At 45.5% G+C, this 25167-nt stretch overlaps 1 protein-coding gene and 1 long non-coding RNA gene across 2 annotated transcripts in view; both read right to left on the reverse strand.

Moving 5' to 3' along the window:
• The window catches only part of auts2a (activator of transcription and developmental regulator AUTS2 a), a 363956-nt gene that overhangs the window by 90576 nt on the left and 248213 nt on the right, over positions 1–25167 (reverse strand). The window contains exon 4 of the mRNA XM_008289372.1: positions 21615–21644. Coding sequence (XP_008287594.1) covers positions 21615–21644 — 30 coding nt within the window. The remainder of the gene's footprint in view (positions 1–21614; positions 21645–25167) is intronic.
• Positions 731–16262, reverse strand: LOC103362862 (uncharacterized). The gene is made up of 3 exons (XR_520481.1): positions 16252–16262; positions 13596–13600; positions 731–810 (listed from the first exon to the last, which is right to left on the reverse strand). It is a non-coding gene; the product is annotated as an uncharacterized LOC103362862 (long non-coding RNA).

A 25167-nucleotide genomic window follows, 5' to 3' on the forward strand; every position in this document is an offset into this window, starting at 1 on the left:
TACAGCCTGCTGGGAGTTCCTGAGATCACCGGCAAGAACGGTGTTTGGTCATTTACAGCTGATTCTAATGTCTGCAGCGTTTTATCATGCTATACTTCCCGTTAGCGCTTTCGCTCTTGCATGTGCTTTGTCCTACAGGACCGCTGGAAACATCCAATTACAAACCTGCACGTGTAACGACAACTATATAGTTCATTACACATTGATTGTTATTTTTGTAATTTCACTTATTTTCAGTTATGAGAACATCGTCCACGCCAAAGTAAATGCTACGATTTGGAAACAACAATCAATAGAAGAAGTCCAACATGGCAAGTACGAAGCTAGATGATGTCAAACATTCAATTTAGAGGCAAATTTATTGCATCCAAAACGTTTCTTATTGAACGTGGCAAAAGAAAATTGCCCGTGCACACAACTACCACGACCAATACGGTCCATCTACCAGCACCAAAAACCCACTGTGATAAGTGTTTACAGTGAACACTCTGGGTGTACCACTACCACTCAGCCTTGATTATTCTCCCTTGTGGACAGGCACATGGAGAGCAGCAGCTACCGTGCACGCATTTGGTATTATAATAGTTTCTAGTCTGCTTGGAGTCTGCTGGATTATATTCCATATATATATTCTGCACATGGGCACTACTTCCCAGGTGCCAGAGCTGGTTGTCCTCCAGTGGTAAGGCTGGTGGTTCGATCCCCGGCCCCTCCACAGTCGAAGGGCAAGACACTGAACCTGAAGTTGCTCCCAATGGCAGGCAGAACCTTGCATGGCAGCTCCACCATTGGTGCATGAATGGGTGAATGCTTTGGGTAAAAGCGCTATATAAGTGCAGACCACTACCATTAGTTGTTGGGTAGACACTAATTATTTGCTGGAAATATATATGTGCCGTCTACATGTGGAGGGGTCTATGGATGTCTGCATGCAGCCAAAGAGCCAGTTGGGTTCACCGCAGTCTGCTGCATAGACCGTCCTATGGCTGCTGACGTCAAACTCGTTGTGTGTTTAGGCACAGCCGATGGAAAGCACGTACAAACGAAAGTCTGGCGAGGGACTAATCCATTACAAATCTTTCACTGATAATTAAAAAGGTGTAGATGACAGCATACATCCTCGTAAACTCTCAGGACTCCGCGTGACCAGCGCTTGTTTAATGCACATTTTATTTTCCTGCACAGTCAGCACGCTGGAAGGTGGACGGTCAGCGCAGCCACAAACTTGGAGGAGCTGCACGTGGACCCTCGTGATGCGTTAAGTGGCTTTGAAATGTGTGTCAGTGTGGATTCTCACAGACTTGGGGAGATGATGAAATTAAGACCACATGTACCTTCCCATACTGCAGAAATAGCAACACTGGGACTTTGAAGGCAACTCCAGAGACTATTTAAAGCACGTATGGAAACTGCACTGCACATGTTTGTTGTCCATCTTTCTTTAACAACGTTTCCAGATTTAACTCACATGTTAATGTAGCTGAAAGAACGGCATGGAAACAACACTCAAGCAGAATTTTCCATTAGTTAAACATCGAATATTAAAGAGAGAATTTTCCCTGATCCTTGAAATATTTAATAAAGTGTAAAATAAAAGATGTGTTGTGGGCTAATGGGAAGCCTCTCAGCTAACTGAGCACCATGTGAGGCAGCCGCTCTTCAAGCAGCCTTGAGGACACACTGGCTGATATACTGAACCACATTACGCTCGCTTTAGGCTGTTTATCTCAGGAGCTGTGGCATTTGTCATCATCGGACTCTCCTTGATCAATGCCTTCTTTATCATGATATGTTTCTAAAGTCCTCCCTCCCTCCCTCCATCACCACCACCATGCAGAAAACACCTTCACCCACACATGCACAAATCCCCGCTCGCACACCTCCACTTCTCCCCTCAACACCCAATGATTTCATTAGCTTCATATTAGGATTGATGGGGCTCTTCTGCGGGACATAAATCAATTTGAGAACACTTTTCTAAAACCTCAGCCTCAACCTGCGATGGAGCCATCAAGCAGAGGGGTGGCTGAGGGGCAAGAGGCTGGAACAGCCACATCATTGGTTTGCTTTTGCAGGGGAGGGGCGGCGGAGGGCACAACTAATTTTGCCTTCAGGGTTTATGATCGAAAGAGTTCTCCCTTCATGCTCTATCTATCCACCCTGGAAGGCTCCCCCTCTACCCACGCTCTCCTCTTCCACAACCACCTTCCCCTTTCATCCCCAGTGCCTTCCATCCATCTTTCCATACCGCCGTGATTTACAACTAGTGCTCATGCGCTTCCTGGGAATTGATTTCCAGGGAACCATGCCTTGTGCCCATCCTTTCTGTGGGGGCCATAACGATCACGCTGTGGATCATTAGTCTGGACCACTGTTTTCCACTGCTCTGCTGGCTGGGCGCCATACATCTCTCCCCCCTCCTCCCGAGTCACAGCCGCTGTTAAATTGCCTGTCCCCTTCTCTCCTCTTCCTTCTCTTCTACCCCACCTCCCCAGCCACAGTCACACCTCATGATCCTCATCTGTCCTCTTTTGCGCCGCAGCATTTATCGAAAAGCAAGCTGCTGCGCCGGAGCCAAAGTCGGCGGCGAGTGTTTATAGGCCATCGAGGACGAAGGAAATCCCTCTCACGTTTCTCCAATCCTCGCACGCTGACCTTTGCCGCGGCAGACAGACACAGGACTCATTCTTCATGTCGTTATTAAAGGAAGTGGCCAAATGACAAACAAGGAGGCCGCATCACCGCAGATGGCTTTTGGTGACTGACTGAGGCGATGTGAATAAAAAAAACTGATGGATTCGGTTTGTCACGGCGAGGGCATGAGCCGAGCAGCGGAGCTCATGGTTCAAAGGCTCCTATTACGCCCCCTGAGTAACAATATGTTCTGATTTGTTGCATTTGCTTCTTGACAATGTGCCAAAATGGAAGGCATGATTGAGCTTCCGGGGGTATTTTAAAAAACCAAAGCCAGTATTTTTCCTTGAGTGCTCAGCAAGCTGCAATTTTTTTTTCCCCCCCTTCTCTTTTCTTTCACTCGGCAATCTTAAAATTGACAGAACAATGGAATAACACTCAGGTTTAACTCCGGCGCTAATCACACTCGTTCACTTTCAGGGCCACAATCAAGCAGCCGACGATCTGCGACGTTCACATGGAACACTTCAATTGTTTCTCAAGCGATAGATGGGAATTGGCCAAACAATGGCGTCCTGGTGTTAATAAATGTTTCCTTTAAGTTTAAATCACTGTTGCTTCTGTCTTAAAGATTACAGCTTCAGAGACAGAAACCATCTCCAGCTGCTTTCTTTTGTTTCACCCGCATCTCGATCTCGTCCAAAACCGGTCAAACAACCGTTTTGCTGTATTAACGGGCCGAGCTAAAACAAACAGCAGCACCGACCAACAGTCTCAGCTGCCTCTAGTGGCTCGACGCTGTGCTCTGGCATCTGCAGTGGAAGCTTCTCGAAGTAGAGCCTGGGCCTGGCAGAGCGCACTGGCAGCGATGATTTACAACAGCATTTAAGTGAATCTAATAAGCAGAGTGAATGCTTCCCGTCGCTTTGGCATGGCCCGTGCCTGGGCCCTAATCATTCAAATATTTTGGCAAAAGGCAATGCCCCGCTCCTCTCCAAAAGAGAATAATGAGACACGGAGCTCTTAATCACAGCAGATCAGTTCAAATAAATGAAAAGAGAATCAAAAGCATTCTTTGCCGAGGCAGCCCCTCTCTCTGTCCAAATGAGCTGACGGAGGGCCAGATCTGCGAGATGGAGATTTACCCAGGAGATAGAGCAGATTTTCCATGACTCGCGAAGCAGCGTCTCACTCTGGCAGAATGGAAAGTAGTTCTGGAAGAAGCGAGGGACGGCTTTTGTACCGTTTTCTCTTGGATGTTCAAAGTAATTACATACAGTATGCACACATCCACAGACGTACCAACACAAATACTCTGACCGGCCCAAGAAAACGATGCCCCACGTTCTTCACAGCTTTTTAATCAAGCACTCCTCCACGCTTGTTCTATCACACCTCAGATGCTTTCTGGAAGCCCACGCAAAGCAACGCGGTAGCTCTGACACCTCATCCAAACTCAATAATTCACCATGCTTTCACCAGCCAATTCTTCCCTCTGCCAATCTGAAACCCTTCCACACACTCCGCTTGCTGAGACAGCGCTCTAACAAACGATGCTGTCAGTTAACAAGATGGAAAAACATTCTGTTAATTTTTTCTCTCCCTCCTTCCCTCCCCTCCTCGGCGAGGAGTCTTGATGTGCCGAGACGAGGGCTGGATCACAGCTTGCCTGAGGGAAGCCTGACACAAGACAGGCTGCCGCTGACATGATGAGCCTCGAGACTGCTGGCAAATTCTTGTGATGTCACTTCCCGCTCTCGACAGCTCTGACACCCCTGGCGTGGGGTACTGGGAAGGCGAGGAATAGAAGGAGCTGCTGGTGGAGGTGGTGGTGGTGGTGGTTGGGGAGGGGAGAGGAAGGGGAAGGCGCGGGGGGCTTGATGAGAAGAAACACTGGTGCGTCGACTGCGCGGCTCTTCTGTTTTCTTTAATGTTCCCGCTTTTATCAGCAGTCGGAGCTGTCAGCGGTAATCACGCTTGTAGTGAAGAGCTGCAGAGACGATAAGCCCGGCCTGTCAGCGCCGCATCCGCCGCCACAGACATATGCTGCTGCCGCTCTCCGTGTCTTTCTTTATGCATGATGGTATTCTCCCCGGAGAGAGGGGAAAGGAAAAAAAAAAAAAAAAGAAAGCACAGAAAGGGGTGGATCATCCTCACCGGGAAGATGGAGGGGAAGTGATCGCATCTCGTCCTTACTTAAACTGGGGTGTGTGCCATTTGTGATGCTATACTTTCCAGATATCACAGTATAGTGTTGTTTACAGCAGTACTACGGGAATGTAATCACACAACAGGGATGCCTTGATCAACTGGAATTGCCCTTGATCCCGTCGGAGTTAATTCATATTTAGTTTCTGCCAATAACATTTTACACACTTTAGGTACAATGAGGCTATTAAAATCAACCCAGTGTGCACGTCTGACAGCTGAACGGCTCTGCAATGCTTTAAAAAAAATGCTGCTGTTTAATTACGTAGGTGCTCATGAACGTTGTCATAAAGTTCTGGTAAGACACTAAGTTACAAAAGATGGCGAACACCTGTATTCTCTGCATGCATGTCAGAAAATGTATTGTAGATTAGCTGCAGCACCGGGTTCTGCCACCACTCAGGCTACGAGCAGTTCTGTATGGGTCTAGCTAGCAACAGGCCACCATGACAAAGACTTACGTGATGCCTAATGACCTCCAGACAGAGCTTATGTGTTAAAGACGAGTTGGATCAACTAGGACAGTGTTCCTAGATCTGCCTTTGCAGCAGAAATCATGTGTGTTTCACGAAAAAGCATCATCAGCACAGGTCACAGCGCTCAGTCTGGGTTCTTAGATTGATAAAATGCCGATTACTGATTCAGACAATTACTAAAAATGTGCATGTTTAGCATTCTGGTGGTCGCCTCGCAGCTAGAAGGTCGCCAGTTCGCATCCCGGTGAGGACACCCGGGATCTTTCTGCATGTTCTCCCCGTGCAGTGTGGGTTCTCTCCGGGTTCTCCAGCTTCCTCCCACAGTCCAGAAACATGCTGAGGTTAATTGGTGATTGTAAATTGTCTGTAGGTGTGAATGTGAGTGTGCTTGGTTGTCTGTCTCTAAGTGTAGCCCTGTGATAGACTGGTTACCTGTCCAGGTGAACCTGCCTTCACCCTGAGTGGGATAGACTCCAGCCCCCATAGTTAGGATTATAGATGATGGATGGATGTTTAGCATTCTGCCACAAATTATACTCCCCCTTCATGACCCCTGTGTAACAACAGACTTTCTTTAATTTCTTTTGAAAAGGACGAATAAACTTTGTTCAGTGTGAGAGTAAAACCCAGAAAGATGTACAACCACGAGGACTACAACACTCAAATTAAAATGATGTTCAAGTTCAGGATGTTTTTCTGCTCTTCCTGTGGCAGCTTCATGTAAAGAGCCTGGTGTGCCGCTAATAACTGTCACATCAATCTACGGAGATGAGGACAGACGTGGCCCCGTGTCAAAGCCGGTGCAGTCTATTTTATGGCTACAAGGCACGATCATCACCGAGATGAAAAGTAATTACATGTGCAGGAAACATGGATTGCTGCGGTGGCGTCATGTGCATGACAGGTGGCGTGCGACATATAAATAATAGAGCGCGTGGCAGTCAAAAGTCGCCAGGCGTTCGGTTACCAATTATCCTTCTCTTGTGAGCATTAAAGCGCTGTGCATTGTTTACCGTTAACAGACATAATTGAATAATAATGCCCTGGTCCCACCTGTTCTCTGTGTAGGGGAGATAGCGCTTTGGTTGGAATAAATGAGCTGTGCTCTCCCTCTTCCTCCCTGCTCCTCCCTTCTCCTCCCCCCTCTCTGGCTCTGACAATGGGGCTGAGAGGCCTGCCCTCGCAATGGCCATTAAAATAATGTGGCCTAACCTGAGCAGGGGTTAACCAGCTAATGTCCTCAGCACCGCTCCTCTGTGGACATGAATAATGCAGATCAGGTTTCTAAACAAGCACACAAATGAATCTATAAATCACCCAGGTCAGGGCAATCTTATTAGCCCCCCCCACAACCTCCTTCCCCATTTCTCTCTGTGATTCGTCCCTGTCAGGCTCCTGCTGAGGGAGCTTCCTTGTATAAACATGCAGTTAAATGTCCTATTGGTTTAATAGGTAGGATGTGGACTAACAACACGGAGAAGCCGCCGTGCAGAATTTAATGGATTATGCACTAGCTTACCAGCTCATACGGAGGTGTTTAGGATCAAACGTAACCCAGTAAACGTCACTGTCTTGTCTGAATACGGTGAGTCAGCATTTTGCCTCGTTTGTTAGTAATTCATTTTACATACTGGAGCCACACAGCTGATTTCAGGATCGCTTTAGAACATATTTCACTGAACTTGTCAAATTAATTTTAAATGAAACAAAACCAGCACATTTCCAGGATACATCGTTGGACATTTCTACAGACATTGTGGAAACTTGCTGTGTGCCTTTAATGCAAGTTAAATCACAATAACAGAAGCTATTAGTACTAAATTCAGTCTCTACAACGAGAGACTATTATTTTGTCTGACTGTAGCTGGCAGCAGCCTCAAACGCTGACTTTACACTGAATCCATTCATTCACAGGTCTGACTGAAGGTTCTCAGTGTTAATTAAACAAGAAACTCTATGAACTTAGAAAATGTGGAAAGAAACAAGTCTGTATGCAACCACTGTCTGTGTAGCTAGTAAATTCACCTGAATGTCTTAAGTTTACTGAAATTGTTTTCTCAAGTTCAGTTAATTTAACTTGGCTAGTTTTACACTTGAAGTAATTATTCACCTGAAGTGCAGCCGAATTAACCGAACATCCATCCATCCATCATCTCTACACCTTAATCCTCACTAGGGTCATGGGGGGCGGAGTCTATCCCAGCTGACTCAGGGTGAAGGCAGGTTCACCTGGACAGGTAACCAGTCTATCACAGGGCTACACTTAGAGACAGACAACCAAGCACACTCACATTCACACCTACGGACAATTTACAATCACCAATTAACCTCAACATGTTTTTGGGAGGAAGCCGGAGAACCCGGAGAGAACCCACGCTGCACGGGGAGAACATGGAGACTCCACGCAGGAAGATGCGAATCGGCAACCTTCTAGTTGCGAGGCGACGATGCTAACCACTGAGCCCCTTAACCTAAAATGATTTACAGTGTCCTGGAGTGAGTAGAATACCAAAATAAAATATTATAAAGTAATAAAACTGCATATGTTTTTGTCAGATCAGAGCAGCTTTGTTAACTGTCTGGTCATTTTTCAGGTCATATTTTGTGATGTTAGCTTTTACAAACGTCATCATGGGTTCATACTGTGTCTAAATACAAAAACTAAACACTGATCCATAATCTCTCTGCATTATTCCATATAAATGTCCATATTTTTGTGTCCATTCCCTGAAATACAAAACATTAATTGATGATTTTAGCTGTGATTCGTCCCAGTGTTTTACTAGAATCACATCCCGGCAACACTCCATATCACCAGTCCAGCACCAGTTTAAAAGAGAGAGACATCTTTTCTCCGTTTTTAAAGGATTTGTTGTTATTGTTGTAAACACATGCTGAGCTAATGTTTTACCACAATGGCACTTATGGTTATTCTAATCCTGCTGGAATTGGGGCATAACAAGCAAATCATAACTAATGTGAGGAGCAACGCTGTGGGGACAATGCAAATGGAAAAACACGGAATCTCAGCTAATTAAAACTAAAGAGAAATAGGAAAATAAACCTCGGCGGCTACAACTTTCCAGATGTTGCTGAAATCAACTGTGAGGAGCAGAGATAAGTTATGGGGTGAAGAACGCTCTGCACACAGCGAGAGTGGATCAATATGAATTTCATGTTTAGTTGCAGATGAATTACCAAAACAAGCAAAACTAACACAACACAAAGCTGAGCGCATAAATCTCTCTGAGGCCTCCACTTGGCGCTCGTGTCCCTCAGTCACGACTGAGTACCCCGCTGAGGGATCAGCACGAGATTCGCCGTTAAATCCCGAGATTTAGTGGGTGACACATGCCCCACCCAAACCCCGCCAGTCAATTTCAACACTATTATCACCTCTAAGCAATGTGTTCTTTAATAACTCTTCCTACATGTCCTGTGGGTCCCGCAGATTAATCTTCAAACTCTAAAGCCCGCCCCTCCCTCCATCAAAGGATAATGCAAACAGGCTCCTGGGAGTTGGGTTGCTGCTGGACACCAGGAAAGGGAGGACGGTGTTTGCGTGCGCGCGTACGCGGCGATGCAGGACACGCCGCAGTTTAGTTCACATAGACAACTAACCCGTTTCATTTGTCAAATCTAGTCTGTGCTCCCCCATACTCCATCAAACAACGCCACTGCTAGCTCACAGAGTCATTTCCCTCTCTCCCAATTACAAATGAGTCCATTAGTGTGTCTGCAGTGAGCCCTGCGCTGTCTCCCAGTAATGGCTTGTGAGATTTCCATCATAATCATAATGGCTCCCAGAGCAGCCATGAGTGCAGATGGAAGGTCGCTCATAGGTAATGAGCTATCTCACCACCCAAAGGGCACGTCTTTTGCTTTGTTATTTAGAACTGCATGCCTACAACTTTATGAGCTGACATACACGCTGGCTGGTGAGCATGTGCTTCGCGGACTCCCGTGACATGTTTCTATGTATGAAGATGCGGGGGCGGATTTAGGGAAGCAGAACGCGAGGCCTGGCACTGATTAACATCATGAAATTGGTGTCTGGGCTGCAACTGTAGGAGCTAAATCACATAACTCAGGCCGACACATGACAGCTAACACCAAATGCCATCCACACATTAGTTTGCATGCTGACATTCCGGCTCCTTCCCCTGGTTGTGTAGCTTTGCCAAGAAGAAATATCATTAGGGCCAGCAGTGTCAGTATGACTCACCTCCACTTGCCATTCGAAACACATCACATTCTTTTCTCTGGCCTCGGATTGCGGCAGCCAGCACATCTGCATCTTCTGCCAATTATTCTCTGAATGCTGGTCTTGGTAACATTTTCAGTGTGTGTGCGCTCACTGTACTAGTGAGCTGGCTGTCTGCATGGCCAGGGGGCATGTGGGACTGGGTGGACCGGGCTAATACAGCGCTCGCCCATGCCTAATTGACCTGAGAGCTCCGTGCTGTTGTGATGCGGGCCATATCAATGAGGTGGCCTGACATTTACATGTAGGGTTCTGGTTCCATAAGGGCGGCTTTGCTGTTCGCCTGTACAAACGTTCATATGAGCAATCGATGGAGGATGATCACAGTGGGCAACACTGGTCTCCGGGGGGATTGTGGGGGAAGATCTGGCCGAGCCGCGCGCCGCTCGCTACAGCCATGTATAGAGCTGTGTAATGATGTTGGGTGAATGTTATTGGAAGCCCTGACAGGAGCCCATGCCTGTATAAAGCATTCACTTTGTTCTTGTTAGTGTTGTTTTCTTAACCAGCTCATATACTGCAGCGGTCATGACTCAATTTTCCACGTGTGTGTGTGAGAGAGCAGCAGAGATAACAGATTTTTCCCAAATAGTCCTGGATGATCAACCGTCTTACAACATAATATGCTCAATTATTAATGCCGGTAAGAATGATCAGTGGGCAGACCTCTGGGAGTGGGCCTGCCCCCACAGTCTGGCAATTCAAAGACCACTAACATCCCACTGTGCTGCATCAAAAGGAATGGAGTATTTACTGCTTATGCAGCCTTTTTTACATTAGCCATTAGGGTGTTTTAATGATAGAGAAATATATATAAGGGTCAGCCACAGTTTTATAGTGAAGTTCACTCACTCCTGGGAGGTCTGTCATCTCCCTTAGCTTTAATTTGAAATCATTCAGAGGCAAAATGGTAGCTGTTTGATTTATCCCTTATTACATAGCTTCTTAAGAATCTGTCAGGCAGCCTCATGAATTCATTCATCTCCATAAGCTTTCTCAGTGCCACTTAGGCCTTGTGTAATCTGGGTGAGACCCCTTATCACTTCATTTGCACAAGCAGGAGACTATCAATTCCTGTCCGGTATCTGGGCCAGGGGAATTAGAGCAGAGGTGTTTGGATGTGTCCAGACCGAGCCGCGGTGAAAAGAAAGCGATTACACAATGAAACAGCAAGCAGGTGTTCCATTTCACACCCTATATTTACAATATTAGCGGGCATTAGTTAAATATATTTGCTGCTTTATTGCTTACGCTCTCTTCAGTGTAGATCACAATCGACAGGCAATTTTCCACCATGAGTCATTGATGTATTACCACTGTGAAAAGAGAGACACTTAAAAGCATTTAGCTGGTGCCTAGCTCCACGCAGCAGCCTCATAAAGGCAGACAATGGCTGAGCTTAATAAGAAACAGAATGGATCCCATGAGTGTGGAGGACCCATCAAGCTGGGGAATTTCATTTAATTTCCCCGGGGCCATCTATGTCTTGTACACATAATTAGAGCCCAACATGCAATGCTCCTTGTGTTTTGTCAATAATTCCCCAAGGAGCAATCAGGACAAGGGTTGGACATGCCTCTGTGACCTGGGCTACTTGCAACAAGCTCAGCCACCTAATTACACTGCCTCTAACAAGCAGTGCGGTGGTGGTGGCGGTTGCAGGGAAAGGATGTGGGAGGGGTTCGGGGACCGGCCTGAGCCCAGGAGCCGGCAGCATACAGCCGCTCTTCAGAGCCCCTGATGTCATTAGGATTGTTTGTGGCTGCCGCCAAGCATGCTGGGACATTGTTGTCATTCTGACAGGCTTGCTCTTTATTTCCCTCATTTAGGATCATCCTCTGTAGTGACTCACTGCCTCTGGTGACTTACACAGCGTGATATTAGAGTTATGGTCATCTGCAGCAGTTATTTGCCTCTGAGCTTTGCGATACATTGCTGCGGCGTCTAATAATCCTATGTCCGATGGTCCCGACCGCACCACGCTGTCCAAAATGGGATTTTTCCGTCAGCTAGCAAGTCTTGATTTATTGTCATATTGTTCTGCACCTGCAGTGTGATTCTATGGAAACAACTGGTGCGCAGCTAAAACACGTTAGCCAAATCTAATGACTTATCAAGCAGGCGGCGGAGTACAGAACACAGCAAAGCTCAAATATCAAATAAAACAAAACCAGAGAGAATGCGAGAGTCTAATTGCGTGAATAAAAGCAGAAAATTATGCGCACAGATCTTTTGAGGCAGAGATTTTTAATATATTCTGGGTTAAACAAATTTTCTGCCATAAACTTCATTACAGTCTGCAACCCCGTTAATTTGGTATAAATAAGACTTTGGTGTTTGCGTTTTGAGTGCGCCGGGTTTGCTTTTGTCATCTGACAAATAACAGAGAGAGAAATTCTGCCTTGGCCGCAGGGATGAAGCTATTTTCTAAGAGCCGAGGCTGCCGTGGAGAGCGGAAAGACAGAGAACAGAGAGCAGCCAGTCAATTCTGAAGCAAGTTGCCTGCAGAAATCATTGGCTTGACAAAAGGGCAATAAAGGGGCAGAGGGTTTGTGTGAGAGTCAGTGGCCCGGTTGCTGGGGGGGGTTATGTGCAGGTGAGCCGGGCCTTGACTGACATCCGCCGAGCGCAGTGAGAAAGTTTAACCTTGGTGTGTCGGAGAACTCACTCTCAGCAGGGAGCGAGGGCAGATAGAGAGACAGTGAGGGATGAAGAGGGATGCGTGAGAGAAAAGAGATAGGTGCTGCGAAGGGCTTCCTGCATAACAACAACCAATTTTTTTTTCATAAGCGGCCTGTTTCCAGAGACACTGGTTTGAACCCAAGGTCTTACTCCATGCATTATTAAAGACTGGTAACTGGCAACACTGCCTCATAAATAGAGATGAGGACAGACACCTGAGGAGCCGGGGCGCTGCTTACTCTTGATCGGCCACAAATCCACCGGCCTAACATGACCCAGAAGGTTCTGCGTACGCCGAGCGCCGCGGCACGCTCTCCTACCCGCCAGCCCTCTGTTTGACAAATGGCGCCATATGGAGCAGGTTCATAATTGCTCAGGTCAACGACATTAAAAATGTATGTAATTTGGTTTGACTCGACATGTTTGGCAGCATGGGTGTTATTTTAACTAGTTTTAATAATCCTGCTAAAACAACATCAGTGACATTATTAGAAATATGGGCAGAGCTAATGATGTGCTCAGCAGATGGCTACGGAAGTAGTTCAATCAGTTACCCAGAGTAATACGCCGCGCCGCCTCAGCGCTATCGATAAAGAAATCCTGCTGCACGACGGCTGTTACATCATGTGTGCAGAACTTAAACAGTGGAAAATATCTCCCTCATTACACTCCTGCTTTTCTTAAACCTATAGTGGACTTAATATTTCTTTAACCAGGGTTTTGTTTCCACTCCGAAGCCTCTCCGCATGTGGCCAATCTCATAAAGTCTTTGATATATGTACACAATTTGCCTGAAACATTTTTCTTTTCCAGGTCAGGAAAGATGGAAATAGCTTTTTCTTTCCACAGGAGTGAACATCTCAGTCAAACAGCATATTTATGGTTTTTGTTGCTGATTGAATTATTTTCCATTCCCTGTGTTCTCAGCTTGCTCTGGGAATTGAATCATTGCCTTAGAAACATGATTCACCGCTGTGACTGTTTTTTTTTTTTCTTCTCCCCATTCAATTTCAAGGACTTGGCAACCTTGTCCTATTCAAACGTGTGCATTATTACATTTTATTGTTGGCCATAAATGAATGGTGAGGTTGAGCACTCCAGAGGCAAGTGCAACACATTAGGGCTTGTATAATATCACATCTCAAGGTAAAGAGTCAAACTTCCTACAATTGCGTCTTTCAGCAGCCAAACTGCGGCGCTTACGGTAAAAAAAAATCAGCGTCAATGCAATCAGCGTCGTCCGGGGCTTTTAATAACTTGACTTCTTCTGACCATTAAACAAATATTTAGCAGTTACATACCAAAGCTAGAGTGCCTGTGAATGGTTGTACAAAAACTCCAGACATGTCTGATAAGCACAGAGAATGCCAGTTTTTAAACCGCGGTGTACTTACTGGACGGTTCTGAGAAGTTCTGCAAACTAGCATCAAAACGAGAGGAGGCGGCCATTTTTTTTTTCCATCACTGGGTAAGAATTCTGAACAAACTTTTCACCGTATTGTAATTTTAAGTGCTTTCAGATTTTTATAAATGTTGGAAAATCATTTTGGTCCGTGGTGGGAGTAGCATGCAGTTGTAAAATTTGGTAAGACGGCACACGTTGAGTTTGGAGAGTTGTGTCAAGCCACAACTAAAAACACTTCAACGTGACTATTTTTGTGCGTTTGAAGTGCCTGCATGCACATGTGCTCCTCTGGTCGGGGGAGCTGCCTGTATTTTCAGACTTTTTTTCCAGATTTCTGCCCCTTTAAATGGAAAAAGTCCATCTATATGGACCTACACTCTATTTTTCACTGCATGTAGGAAATGTTTTTGTCAACAGCTCTGCATTCAGCAAACTGGAAGACTTTTACTTCTGAAGACTGCTGTTAAAATGTGATCTGAGCTGCTAATGATGTGATGTAATGGTGTACAGCTGTGAAACTGAGGGATTATTTTCATGGGGAAAAACTTCTAAATGTCTGATAGAGAGATATTAGCTTTTAGGGGTTTAATCAATGATCAGAAGGCGATTAAAACATTACACTGATCTGATCTTTATTCTTCTGGATCTGTTGAGATCCACCTTAAAACGCATTTAGAGGCTGTTTACAAAAATAATCATTAAACTTTAAAGGCCTCTTTTTTTAGCTGCTGACATTGAGGGTCCTTTTCTATTTGCCGTTGCTATTAAAATATTGTAAAGCTTGACAGAGACAGATGGTGCAAACACAACACTAATGACACGCTGATCAGCGTCCACCTCTGAGTGGTACCGGGAGGAGACGTACGGTGACAGAATGAGGGTTCACCTGCCGGGACGACGAGGAGGTTCAGGCTACTGTAAATGGGTCACAATGGGAGGATGGAGGAGGGTCAGAGCCCCAGAAACAAGTCATCCTGCTGACTCTCAGTTCACCGTCACAGCTCCTCAAGTCTCCTCTAATGGAACACCGGCTCCACTACGTAACAATAGAAGCTTATGGAGCAGGCTGGCTGTTCTGTTGTGTAGATTTGTACGAAGAAAACAAGAACGACGTCCACGAGGCAGGTGAGAAAGGCCATGAAATTATTTTTAACAACACTGAAAAACTAATTCTGTAAAAAAAAAAATCTGGCAGCAAAGGTGCAAAATAAATAAAACGTGTTAAAAACAATAAAGTGCTGCAACGTTCAGAAACTGTAAGAACAATGGAAATAATACCTGATCCAAACACAGTAAAGCTTTTTATAGTCACACATCGTACAGGAACGGATCAGTATTTGTAAAAATACAGATTTGTTTTTAGGGGGATAGTATTTACTAATTTCTTTTTATGTAAATCAACATTTTTTTCTGTGATTTTACTTTTATCTGTAACAAAACAAGAGAAATTCTTTCAAATAATCACAAATATCTGTAAAATAATATATTTTGTTGATTTAAGTACAGCTGGAAAAAATAGCAAAAAATTAAAAAAAAATAAAAATACAAAGACTTTCACTGTTACTTACAGCTTTGCCCTTTTTTGTGGTTCTCTATTTACTTTTTCAGTGCTTTTACTATTTCCTATCTTTAATTTTACAAAACTGGAAAAAAAAAGATTAACAGTCAAAAAAATCTTCATTTAATACGGTTTTAGCACATGTTACCTAAATATCTTCACCAGGAAAGTGCAATGCACACTGCAACAAAGGCACATTTAAGGGTGTGACAAGAGCAAATTAGGGAAAAAAATAATAATATCACACACAGTCAGTATAAATAACCTGTGAAGTGCAGCCTGACATTTCACCTCGTGTCACCATCTCAGTTCAGCACAAGAAAGAAATGTGAACATTCATGTCAATTAAGCTGCTTCCATTTAATTACCAGGGTGTCAGCGGGGGGGTGAAACGGCGCTCCCTGCCCTTCCTGCGGTCTGACACTCTGCGGTGTCGGTACTGTACCGCCGGCCGGCCGGCCCGGTGAGCTGAGCTGCACTCCAGGACGGGGGAGGCTGCAGGCCGGCGGGTGTGTGTCTGTTTGTGTATGTGTGGGGCTGTCTGGGGAGTGCTGCTGCCTGCTGACCTGGTCATCCATCAGACAGGTTCCATCCATCCAGCCTCCCTCCCCTCCACCCCCAGCTCCTCCAGCTCCCCCCACCCAGGGCCCATCAGCGCGGCTCTCTGCCAGGCCTGGAATCTCCACATTAATTTCTCATCTGTGGCGCCCTAATGAGCTCCGCCTGCTCGTCCACCTCTGAGACCTTACTGATTATCAGACAGGGGGGCGACCATTTGTCAATGGCAAGAGGTGGCATTTACACTGCTGACCTTGCTGCCAAGGAGAGAGGAATCAAAATGGGGGAGAATGAGAGGACTAGGAAAGAACAGAACGGAAAAGGAAAGCAATCAAAAGCCCTGCAGTGCAACGTATGTAAGCAGGATCTCTATTCGCTGACGTGAAGGCGGGACGGTTTACACAAGTGTCCACATGTCTGTCTGTCTGTTTGTCCTAGAAAGGATTTTTCTTCTTCCTTTATTCACAGTAAATTGCTAATTGATTCCTTAAAGAAGACTTTATACGTTCCTTTCCTTTGTGCCTCCGTTTGCGCGGCTGTGAGTGGAGGTTTGGGGTTGGCTGCACCAGTGAGTGGTGGGCGGTGCACGCGCCTCAGAGGGAGCAGGGATTTGCCGGTTATTGGATGGAGGGGAGCGGTGTAGGTCTGTGACACCCGCTAACCTTGGCCAGGACTACTGGGACTCTGGGGGTATCCATCACCGTGGCAGCCCCGAGACCCAGACCGGGGGAAAAGCCACAGAAGTTGCCGGGGGAGGGAAAAAAGCTAGTAAAAATTTAATGCACTCCGCAGAGCGGTCATGTCATACTTGGTTATGGAAAATAATCCCAGATGCCTGCAGTGCTAAAATGGAGCTGTAATGTGCTCGCCTCCTAACCCGGCCTGACAGCCATGATGTACGACTACCATTACCGGAAAATATCACTTCAACTAACCCGTGATCCGGCTCCGCTAAGGGTCATATTATCCATGAGGAACAAATTACACTCCCCCAAAGTAAATACAAATTTCCTACACTGACTGGGTACAAAGCACGGAGAGAGGAGGGGGCAGGCGGGAACGTTACCTATGACAACGCTCTGCAGAGTGACAAGGATGATAAAGTACATGACAAATCACTGGCTGACAGGGTACTCTAGTGCAATCAGCCTCAGCCTCGGCCTAGCGAGCACCCACTCAAGCCTGTAAACACTACTCTCTTCCTTTGGAGGGGGCAAAACACATAATCTTTTAACGCTGACAAGTTGCTCTCTCCTTTTTATTACTCATCCTTCCCACTGCGGTGGAAAGAGGGAGGGTTCGGGGGGGAGGAGGATATAAAATGGTTTTATGTACAGTGCTGCTGAGTGATTGAGAAACACGACTCTTCTGCTGTAATTGCCTGAGGGCAAACACAGCAAAACAATAAAGGAAGAGAAACAGCAAATATATTACCAGTTCAGATCTTTATTTTATGTCAAGGACAAACAGGTTCTCTCGGCTGCTCTAAAGCACCTACTTAGATCCCTCGCCTCCAATAAGAGCAAAGCACAGCAAATTACAGCACTCCGTTGCACGGCCATTAATAAGACGCAAAGCATTTTCAAAATGGCATTTACAGCTTGTGGCTACTGATAGAGCGAGTAAATAACGCTTAGGAAAGGTGTGGTCTGTGAAAGAAAGCCAGAGGCGAAGGAAAGAGAAATAAAGAGCTGCACGGTGATAAAGTCCTTCAGATTACAGTGCAGAGTCATTGTCTCCACTAAAGGCAGCGTGATTGGTGAACAGTTATAGTGGAAAAAAACACTTGAGCGCTCGCAGATATTCATACTAAAATGTTTGACTGGCAGTTTCAAGGTGCCACTTAGGAGGAAAAATCACTTAAACATTAGCAAGTCCAGACAGAGTGAGTGCCTGAGCACTCTTGACAATATTACAAAGACTGCCAAGACAAGGTGTAGAAATTTACCACAGTCGGAGTCAAATGAAGGAAAAAAAAAAGACTGATGTTGAGTGAACGTTTCAGAGCGTGGACTGTAAAATAAAGGAGCCGGGGTGTGTTTACATTCATGAAAAGCATTGCGCTGTACGTGTGCTAATCCCCCCCCCCCATAGGACTTAAAGAGGTTTGTTGATGGTGATACTTCACAGCCCCAAGAAAAGGTCTCAGCGGTGCAGGTTGTGTTGGTGTTGACTGCAGCGTTAAATGATGCTGTTTTTGTGACTTTGGAGGACGCACATGAGAGATATCTGACGCTACGGAGCTCCGTTCAGCCTCATAATAACTGAGACGGGACACAAAGTGACCACCTGATCCTGCCTGAGCCTCCAAGAGAGGATGAAGACATTTTGCTAAGTTGGTTGGAGGATAGTCAGCTCAGACACACAATCACAAAGATTATTCAGCATGCATAGTGTTTTTGTCATATGTCTCCCCTATAGGAAGCACAGCCCGTTCCAACAGGACTCGTGCCCTTCTCATTATGTGAGCTCAGACTGGACTGCTTGATACCAGCAGAGAAAAGGGGAGCCTGGTGGCTGGGGGCCCTTTAACAGAGATGCTAATGATAACGCATACAGAGCTAATAATACCAGTGTTGTGTGACGAGTGACTGCGGCGAGGCTTCCTCCTACCTGTCTCCCAGCATGCCATTACCATGTCATGTTGGAGGGGGCCCATCCTACAGGTCATTTTGTAATGAGCAAATGCTCTGACAGTTTTTCCAACACACACACACACACACACACTCACACACACACAAACACACGAGCGGGGATTTTGTGTGCACACGCACACTCTGAGATGCGAATAGCTGTCTCTTATCAGAGCCTGGCAGCTCCCACCGACACGGCAGAGGCCTTCTACACCAGGCAGAACATGATTTCTCCTGGGAACACTTTTTCCATTTCCTGCCTTTGAAGGGAAACTAAATAAGCCACGTTTGTCCTCATCTGAATACATTTGACCCATTAAAATGACTCTGCTCTCCTGCGTCCTTCTCCGCTGCGATGCTGTAAAGTAGACTGCGTTGCCCACAGAATGCAAATGACAACAGTGGCAGTGGGCGTAGTGCGCCAGGCGCCTGGCAGGAGCAGATAGTGGCAGAGGTGACGTGGACTAAGGAGGGGGTAAAAGTGTTGAGTGGGAGCTCCAATTACTCCCTTACATCGAGGAAGAACACATGAGTCAGCCCTTGTCATAGGGGTCCCCTATTTACTAATTCACTCCTCTGTTACTTTAACACACAATTAATCAATGACAGGAAGGTGTAGTCGGTGCTGTTCATCAGGAGCGTAACGTGAGCCGGGGTGAATTAATACAGTCACTGGGGGGATTACAGCTTACCATGCTCTCTCTCTCTTCCTGAAACAAAATGGAATTGCCACCGAGACAGGAGCAATTTAAATCGACAACACTGAGTAATGACTCAATTTGCTGCACAGTCTAAACACCACAAGCAAATGGCATTACTAAATCATTAGAGTGCATCTAGAGCTCTAGTTAGAAGTCAGTGGATAATATGGCTGCTTTTAGAATCTATAAGGTCCGCTCAAACTATGAGTACCTGGATGCTGGAAAGTTCTGGAGCTGCACTCAGTGACATGGCTTAAAAAAACCTACAGATACCTGGAGGTGCTTGGATGTTGTAAGCAGCACACGTTTGTTTTACCTGAACGTGGACGGCGTCATGAAGAACATACATCAGTGAAATCAAAACGCCACGGTGCATTTATTTATTGGTTTCCATCGCCATCTTGTTTGAGAATTTGGTCTTGTGAAGGTGAGGGAAAGGCTTCAGGTGGATTGTTAGAGTGGTCCAGAAGTAATTGAGGTGAGTCAGGCTTCACTCTGACATTTTCAAGAGACGACCAAAAATGTTGGAGCATCAGGATCCAAAGCATCTCCAACACTGCTTCAGAGGTCAGCTGACTATCAGTCAACTACTGGAGCCGATAATCAGCGTTCAACCGATTATCAGCTATCAGATAAATCTAGAGAATTCCCTTTTAATTAGACACACACAAAAAAAACATCAATAAAGGCATGTCAACATACTTTTGTGTTGGAGTTTGTGTTGTTCTAAACATCAGTTATCCATCTCCTTGAAGATTAACAATCGGTATTAACAGCTGTGGGAAAAAAACATTGGTCGACCCCTACAAGGTATATTATACAAGTACACATGGTTGTTTTGTTGTTGTTGTTGTTGTTGTTGTTGTTTGTTTACAATTGGCATATAATCTGGTCTTGCTTTCACTCTCCCAAGGTGACAAGATCTGGTGGTGACACTATGACGTTTTCTCAAGTGTCACCATCAGATAAAAAATGTCCACATCAGAATACAGTCGTGACTCAATGACCCAAAACTAAACGTAAAACCTTCTTTCATGTCGGATAGCAAGACGGAGGTCCAGATACGAGGAGGGCTTGATGCTGGAAGGCTCATTAGTTGTTAATATTTATTGTTCATAGTTGTTATAATAACTAGTAGGGCTGGTCCCAATACAACTTTCTGCTCTCTGGATATTCAGGCCCAGTTAATGATGAATATTCTGTGCGGTTGGGGGACACTTCCACCCCGGGGCAGCGCTCTGACGGGGTGGAAGTGTCCAGAACACACAGGCAGTACTTGGCTGCTGATGCTAGTTTAGTTAGCGCTCACACTTCTGTTTCCTCCATCGGTGGCGGCGGGGGAGTGGCAGATACGCTCCACCGTTACCATCCATGTTTACTTCCATAAACACTGAGCACGCTCGCTGCGTGTGACGTCGTCGTGTCCTCTTCTGCGCATGCGGGACACTTTTGGGTCGTATGAAGTTCACACAGCAGATCACATACAAGTCGCATTGAACTGGAAACGTGAAGGAAGTCACAAAGAAATCCTCATTGAGCATCAAGTCCTGCAGTGTGAACGTAGCCAATCTGTGGGATTGTTCAGTCAGATAATACGCCGTCATCCTGATTGGTGACATTAAATGTCATGTCGGAGTCACAATCCAAGGCTGTCGCTATGTTAAGGCTGTTTTGAATGGGTTCTGTTGGTTTTTCCTAAAAACCTGTTGGATAGCAGGTTCTGGATTGTTAAGGGTCGGATTATCGAGTCACGACTGTCTATACTTCACCGTCTTACTAACGCAGACAATGTTTAAGATTCTGCTCCAGACGGGTGGAAACCTCGCTGATCTCTTCTTTCCTTATGATGTGTTCTGACTATTTCAAGCGACCACGTTGGTTCTTCATTTGTTAAATCTGTTAAACTTGTTTTGTCGCTAATCAACTACGTGTTCCTGCAATTTTGTTTATTTCTTTATCTAATTTTGGTTAACTGTATTGAAAGTGACAAACAACAACCTGGCATCGTACCGCAGGAAGACGGTATGGACGGCGGCAGCAGGAGGACTGATTATAGGAACAGACAGAAGCAGCGAACATCTAAATGGAGGGAATTTGTTTCTTCTAATCAGCGAATCAGTGTCTCTCATAGAGGCAGATATGCAAAGTAAACAAACACGATATAAAGCGGCGTGACGTGCCAGTCGGGGCTTCGCTTTAAGCAAAAGAAAGCCTCCACCCGGAGTCCTGGCTGTCACAACAGTCTCATTTAAAACGTCAAAAGAAATCCTAAAAAGCCAGAACAGTTCCGATTTAGATTTTGCACATCATTAAGTCATTTCTAATTAATGCGCAAGTAATTAAGCCTTTCTCATACTTATTAGCAGGATGTTTAATTCTAATTACATTAAATTCTCAGTCTTAAAGAAAGTCTAATATTTGAAATGATTGAAACCTGATAAAATAATTCCACTGGATGATAAGAGATGAGGAAGCAGAGGGAACGGCAGGCTTACCTTATCATCTTGGTCACTCTCGGTGTCACACTGCAAGAAAGAAGAAAAAAAAAAACGTCATAAATTACAAATATTATACCCAACTCCTTGATTGATTTACATATAACACACACGTCATGTACTGTACCTCTGAAAACAGCACATTTTATCCGCTCTTTAATGACCAACTTATCACATACTCATATTCAGCGTCTGAATATCATCAGATCGCTTCATTAGCCGATACAAGCACCAGAATGTGAAACAAAAGCCAGTTCCTCCGGAGCAGCTGTGCCCTTGTTAACATTGAAACCTATGTAAAAATTCGGATGGAGCCGGAATTTCAAAAACACTAATCGCCGCTAGAATTATAATTCCACGACGGCGGCGTGTTTCTGCTCGAGGCTGGGCACGGCGAAATGACAAGAGGAGGAAGGGAACTTTGTAATAGAGGGAGGAAAAAGTGGCTAGATTTCATTTTTTCGTTCCAATTTCAATTTCAAGGTCCACTTAATTCTTTATCAACTAATTAGTGTGATGCTGGGTGACTGGCGGCCCTCAACGTTGTGCATATGGCTGAGGTGCAGAGAAGCACTGGAGTCGGTAATGAAGAAGGCACTGGGGGGGAATATGGGCAGGGGTTGGTACAGTGTGTGGGTAGGAGTGCAGGGAGGGGTTGGTGGGTGTCGATTAAAGTGTGGCAGGAGCGAAGGAAGGGGGTGAAATGATTGACAGCCCAGGGAGTGAGCGACAGAAGGCCCTGCCGTTTTTTCTTTCTGTCCTTTTTTTTTTTTTCCCTTTCCCCCCGCTTCCATCTCTTGTTTTTTGCTGATCTGGGGCCCTGCAGAGCTCAAAGGTAGCTGGCTGGGTTTGTGGCTGATCTGTTTCTCAGCCTGGATGGTAAAAAGGGGCCTTGCGAGCTCAGCAGGAGCATAGCATCCAATTTACAGGCCTGTCCCACACGGCCCCAGGGGCTGCCCGCGGCACACTGCCATGATGGTCAGCTCCAGCAGCTCATAAATTATGCAGAGGCAATAAACGCACTGGGCAAACACTCCTCAGACGTTCCCCTGCTCCATTTCTCTCTCACTCTCGTTCTCCGCCACCCACAACATTCCACCCCCATTTTAATACAGTGTGCAGAAAAGCCATGCAGCCCTATAGACTGTCGGAGCTGGAAAAATAAATAGGGATAATGACGGACGAGTGCAGATTACGGCTACACGTGAGTATCTGTGTAACATTAAAAGCTCCGTACTGCGTGCGTTTATGCATCTATTCCGGCGTGTGAATAAATAGGCGTGTCTGCCGCGTATCGCTCTCCTGCGGCCTCCCACACAGGACTGACTAATGCAGCAGCAGAGAAGATCAACTGTACTCAGGCCTCTCACAATGTGACAACAGTAATGCGACCGAGCACTCATTAGCTGCTTCTCTGCCTGTGCAGGAACACAGGCAAGCAAATAATGGACATCATTTTAGTTTTTTTCCACTGTGTTGTGATCCATAAAAAAACACGTCTAGCCTTTATTTCTCGTGTTCCCTTCTTTCTTTTTTTTTTTTTCTGCCCTCCCTCCTTTCCCCTGTTCCCTGGCTGTGCAGCCAATTGCTTTGATTGCCAAGATAGAAGCCGGCTGGAATGACTTGCCCTTGCTTGTGAAGCAAATGGAACATGCTAATGGAACTCATCGTATTACCCGATGCAAAAGTGCCATAGCTCATTACTTTAAGATAAAAGGATATCATTGTAGACGGCAAGCAGAATTGACTTTCTGTGCTGCGACTTGATGATGATTTAATCAACTGCTCTCTTTCACTTCTCATCCCTGCGCCTGTCGCTTTCGCAGGTGCCACTAAACGAAGCACTCACACGGCTAGTGGGGGAGAGAAAAGAAAAGAAATTGCTGTCATTACTTTTTTTCCCCAGGAATAGAGGTATGCAAATTTCCCAGAGCGACAAAGGGTGGAAAAAAAAGGGAAAACTTAATAAAATGGAAATACCTTTATAATGAGCAAAGTAAAAAATCCTGAGATCAGGCCTGACAGGCAAGGGCAGGCAATTTGATCGTCCTTACAGTGCAGACGCTAAAGCTCCCCCGAACTCGCTGCTCGAGCGTCGGGCAAGAAGTAACAAATAATAATATCTCTAAAAAGATAAAAACACATTTCAGGCATACAAACAAGCCGGAGCTGTCACTCACTGATAAGTGATCATAGTGAACTAATGCGTTGCCTCATGCATAACGCAACCTGAGGCGGGGGAGAAGAATCACATATCTGGGCTTTTTTTTTTTTTTCACTCCTTATATTTTTTACTTACTGACTCTTTCATCAGAAACAGAGATGGAAAGCGAGCACAAGTCACAGCTTTGCACTTAGCATTTGGAAACGTCTTGAAAGATTGGTACACCTCATCATTAATAAGTGAGGTATGGTATTGGTTTTGGAGGTAAGCTGGAGCTCTAAAATTCAGTTACTGCTGCAGCGCCATGTAATATGAATAGCTACTGACGGCTGAGTATGAATAAACCTGCAGAGTTATGGTTAACTGTAATGTCAAAAACACTTTATGCCAATCCTGGGAGGCCAAGACTAATGAAAAGACATATGTCAGAGGTTTAAAATGAATCAGAAAATGAATATATTACACTGAAGAGAGAGAGAGAGAGAAAAAACACACACAGGACTACAATGGTGCCATTGAGATGAGGGGAGGCAGCTCCCTGACAGGCTGGGCTTGGAACCGGGTCTTATTTAAAGCAACAGTAATGTACAGTAAGGAAACCATTAGTCCTGGGAGGGGACTGACAAAGAAAAGTGATACTCTATCCAGGCCCAGTGCTATTTACACAGGGCTAGCATTATACTGTACAGCTAGACCCTGGTGTTTAGTTTAAGTAACACAGGAATGTCAAACATTAGCTTCAGCTCTAAGAGCTGTTGATGTTGGCCTGTATCCGGAGCACTTCTGATTGCCCCTCTCCTCTCACCCGGGCCTCTCTTTTGGCTGAGTGCTCTTACAAATTTCCCTACACTCCGTCCAAGCATCGAGCCTTTTGTTTATATTGGTCTGAAAGTAGGAGTAAATTATTCTTGTCCTAAATCCTCTCCAGCTGAGAGTAATACTGGCCCAGTAGAAGGGTAACATAAGGAGCCATGGGCCGAATGATAAATGATGCAGCCATGCTATCGTCTGTAGCAGCAGGGCTCACCGAAGTCTCCTGCCAGAGCAACCCGCAGAAAAATGTCTGTACTAAAGAGGTAACCACATCACACGAGGATGCGTGCAAGGCAAGTATGCCACGGTCCCTCTTCCAACATAACCTTCTGGAAATCCACTGGTCCACAAACACTAACAGATGTTAAGTCGATCAAGAGAAAAATGACATGACAACAATAATCCTGAAGGCCAGCAGAGTGTGTTTAACAGGCTTATTATCATTTCTGATCCCCCGGTTCTGCCGTTACAAGTCGTCTCTGGTATTTTCTTAAACGGCGTGTCCTTCAGTCCGGACCTGTGCTAGGTGTCGCCCCCCATGAGTGACATTAGCCTCAGGTTATGCTGGTTGCTTTC

This window comes from Stegastes partitus, unplaced genomic scaffold (assembly GCF_000690725.1).
Source record: "Stegastes partitus isolate 25-593 unplaced genomic scaffold, Stegastes_partitus-1.0.2 Scaffold610, whole genome shotgun sequence".
Lineage (NCBI taxonomy): Eukaryota > Metazoa > Chordata > Actinopteri > Pomacentridae > Stegastes > Stegastes partitus.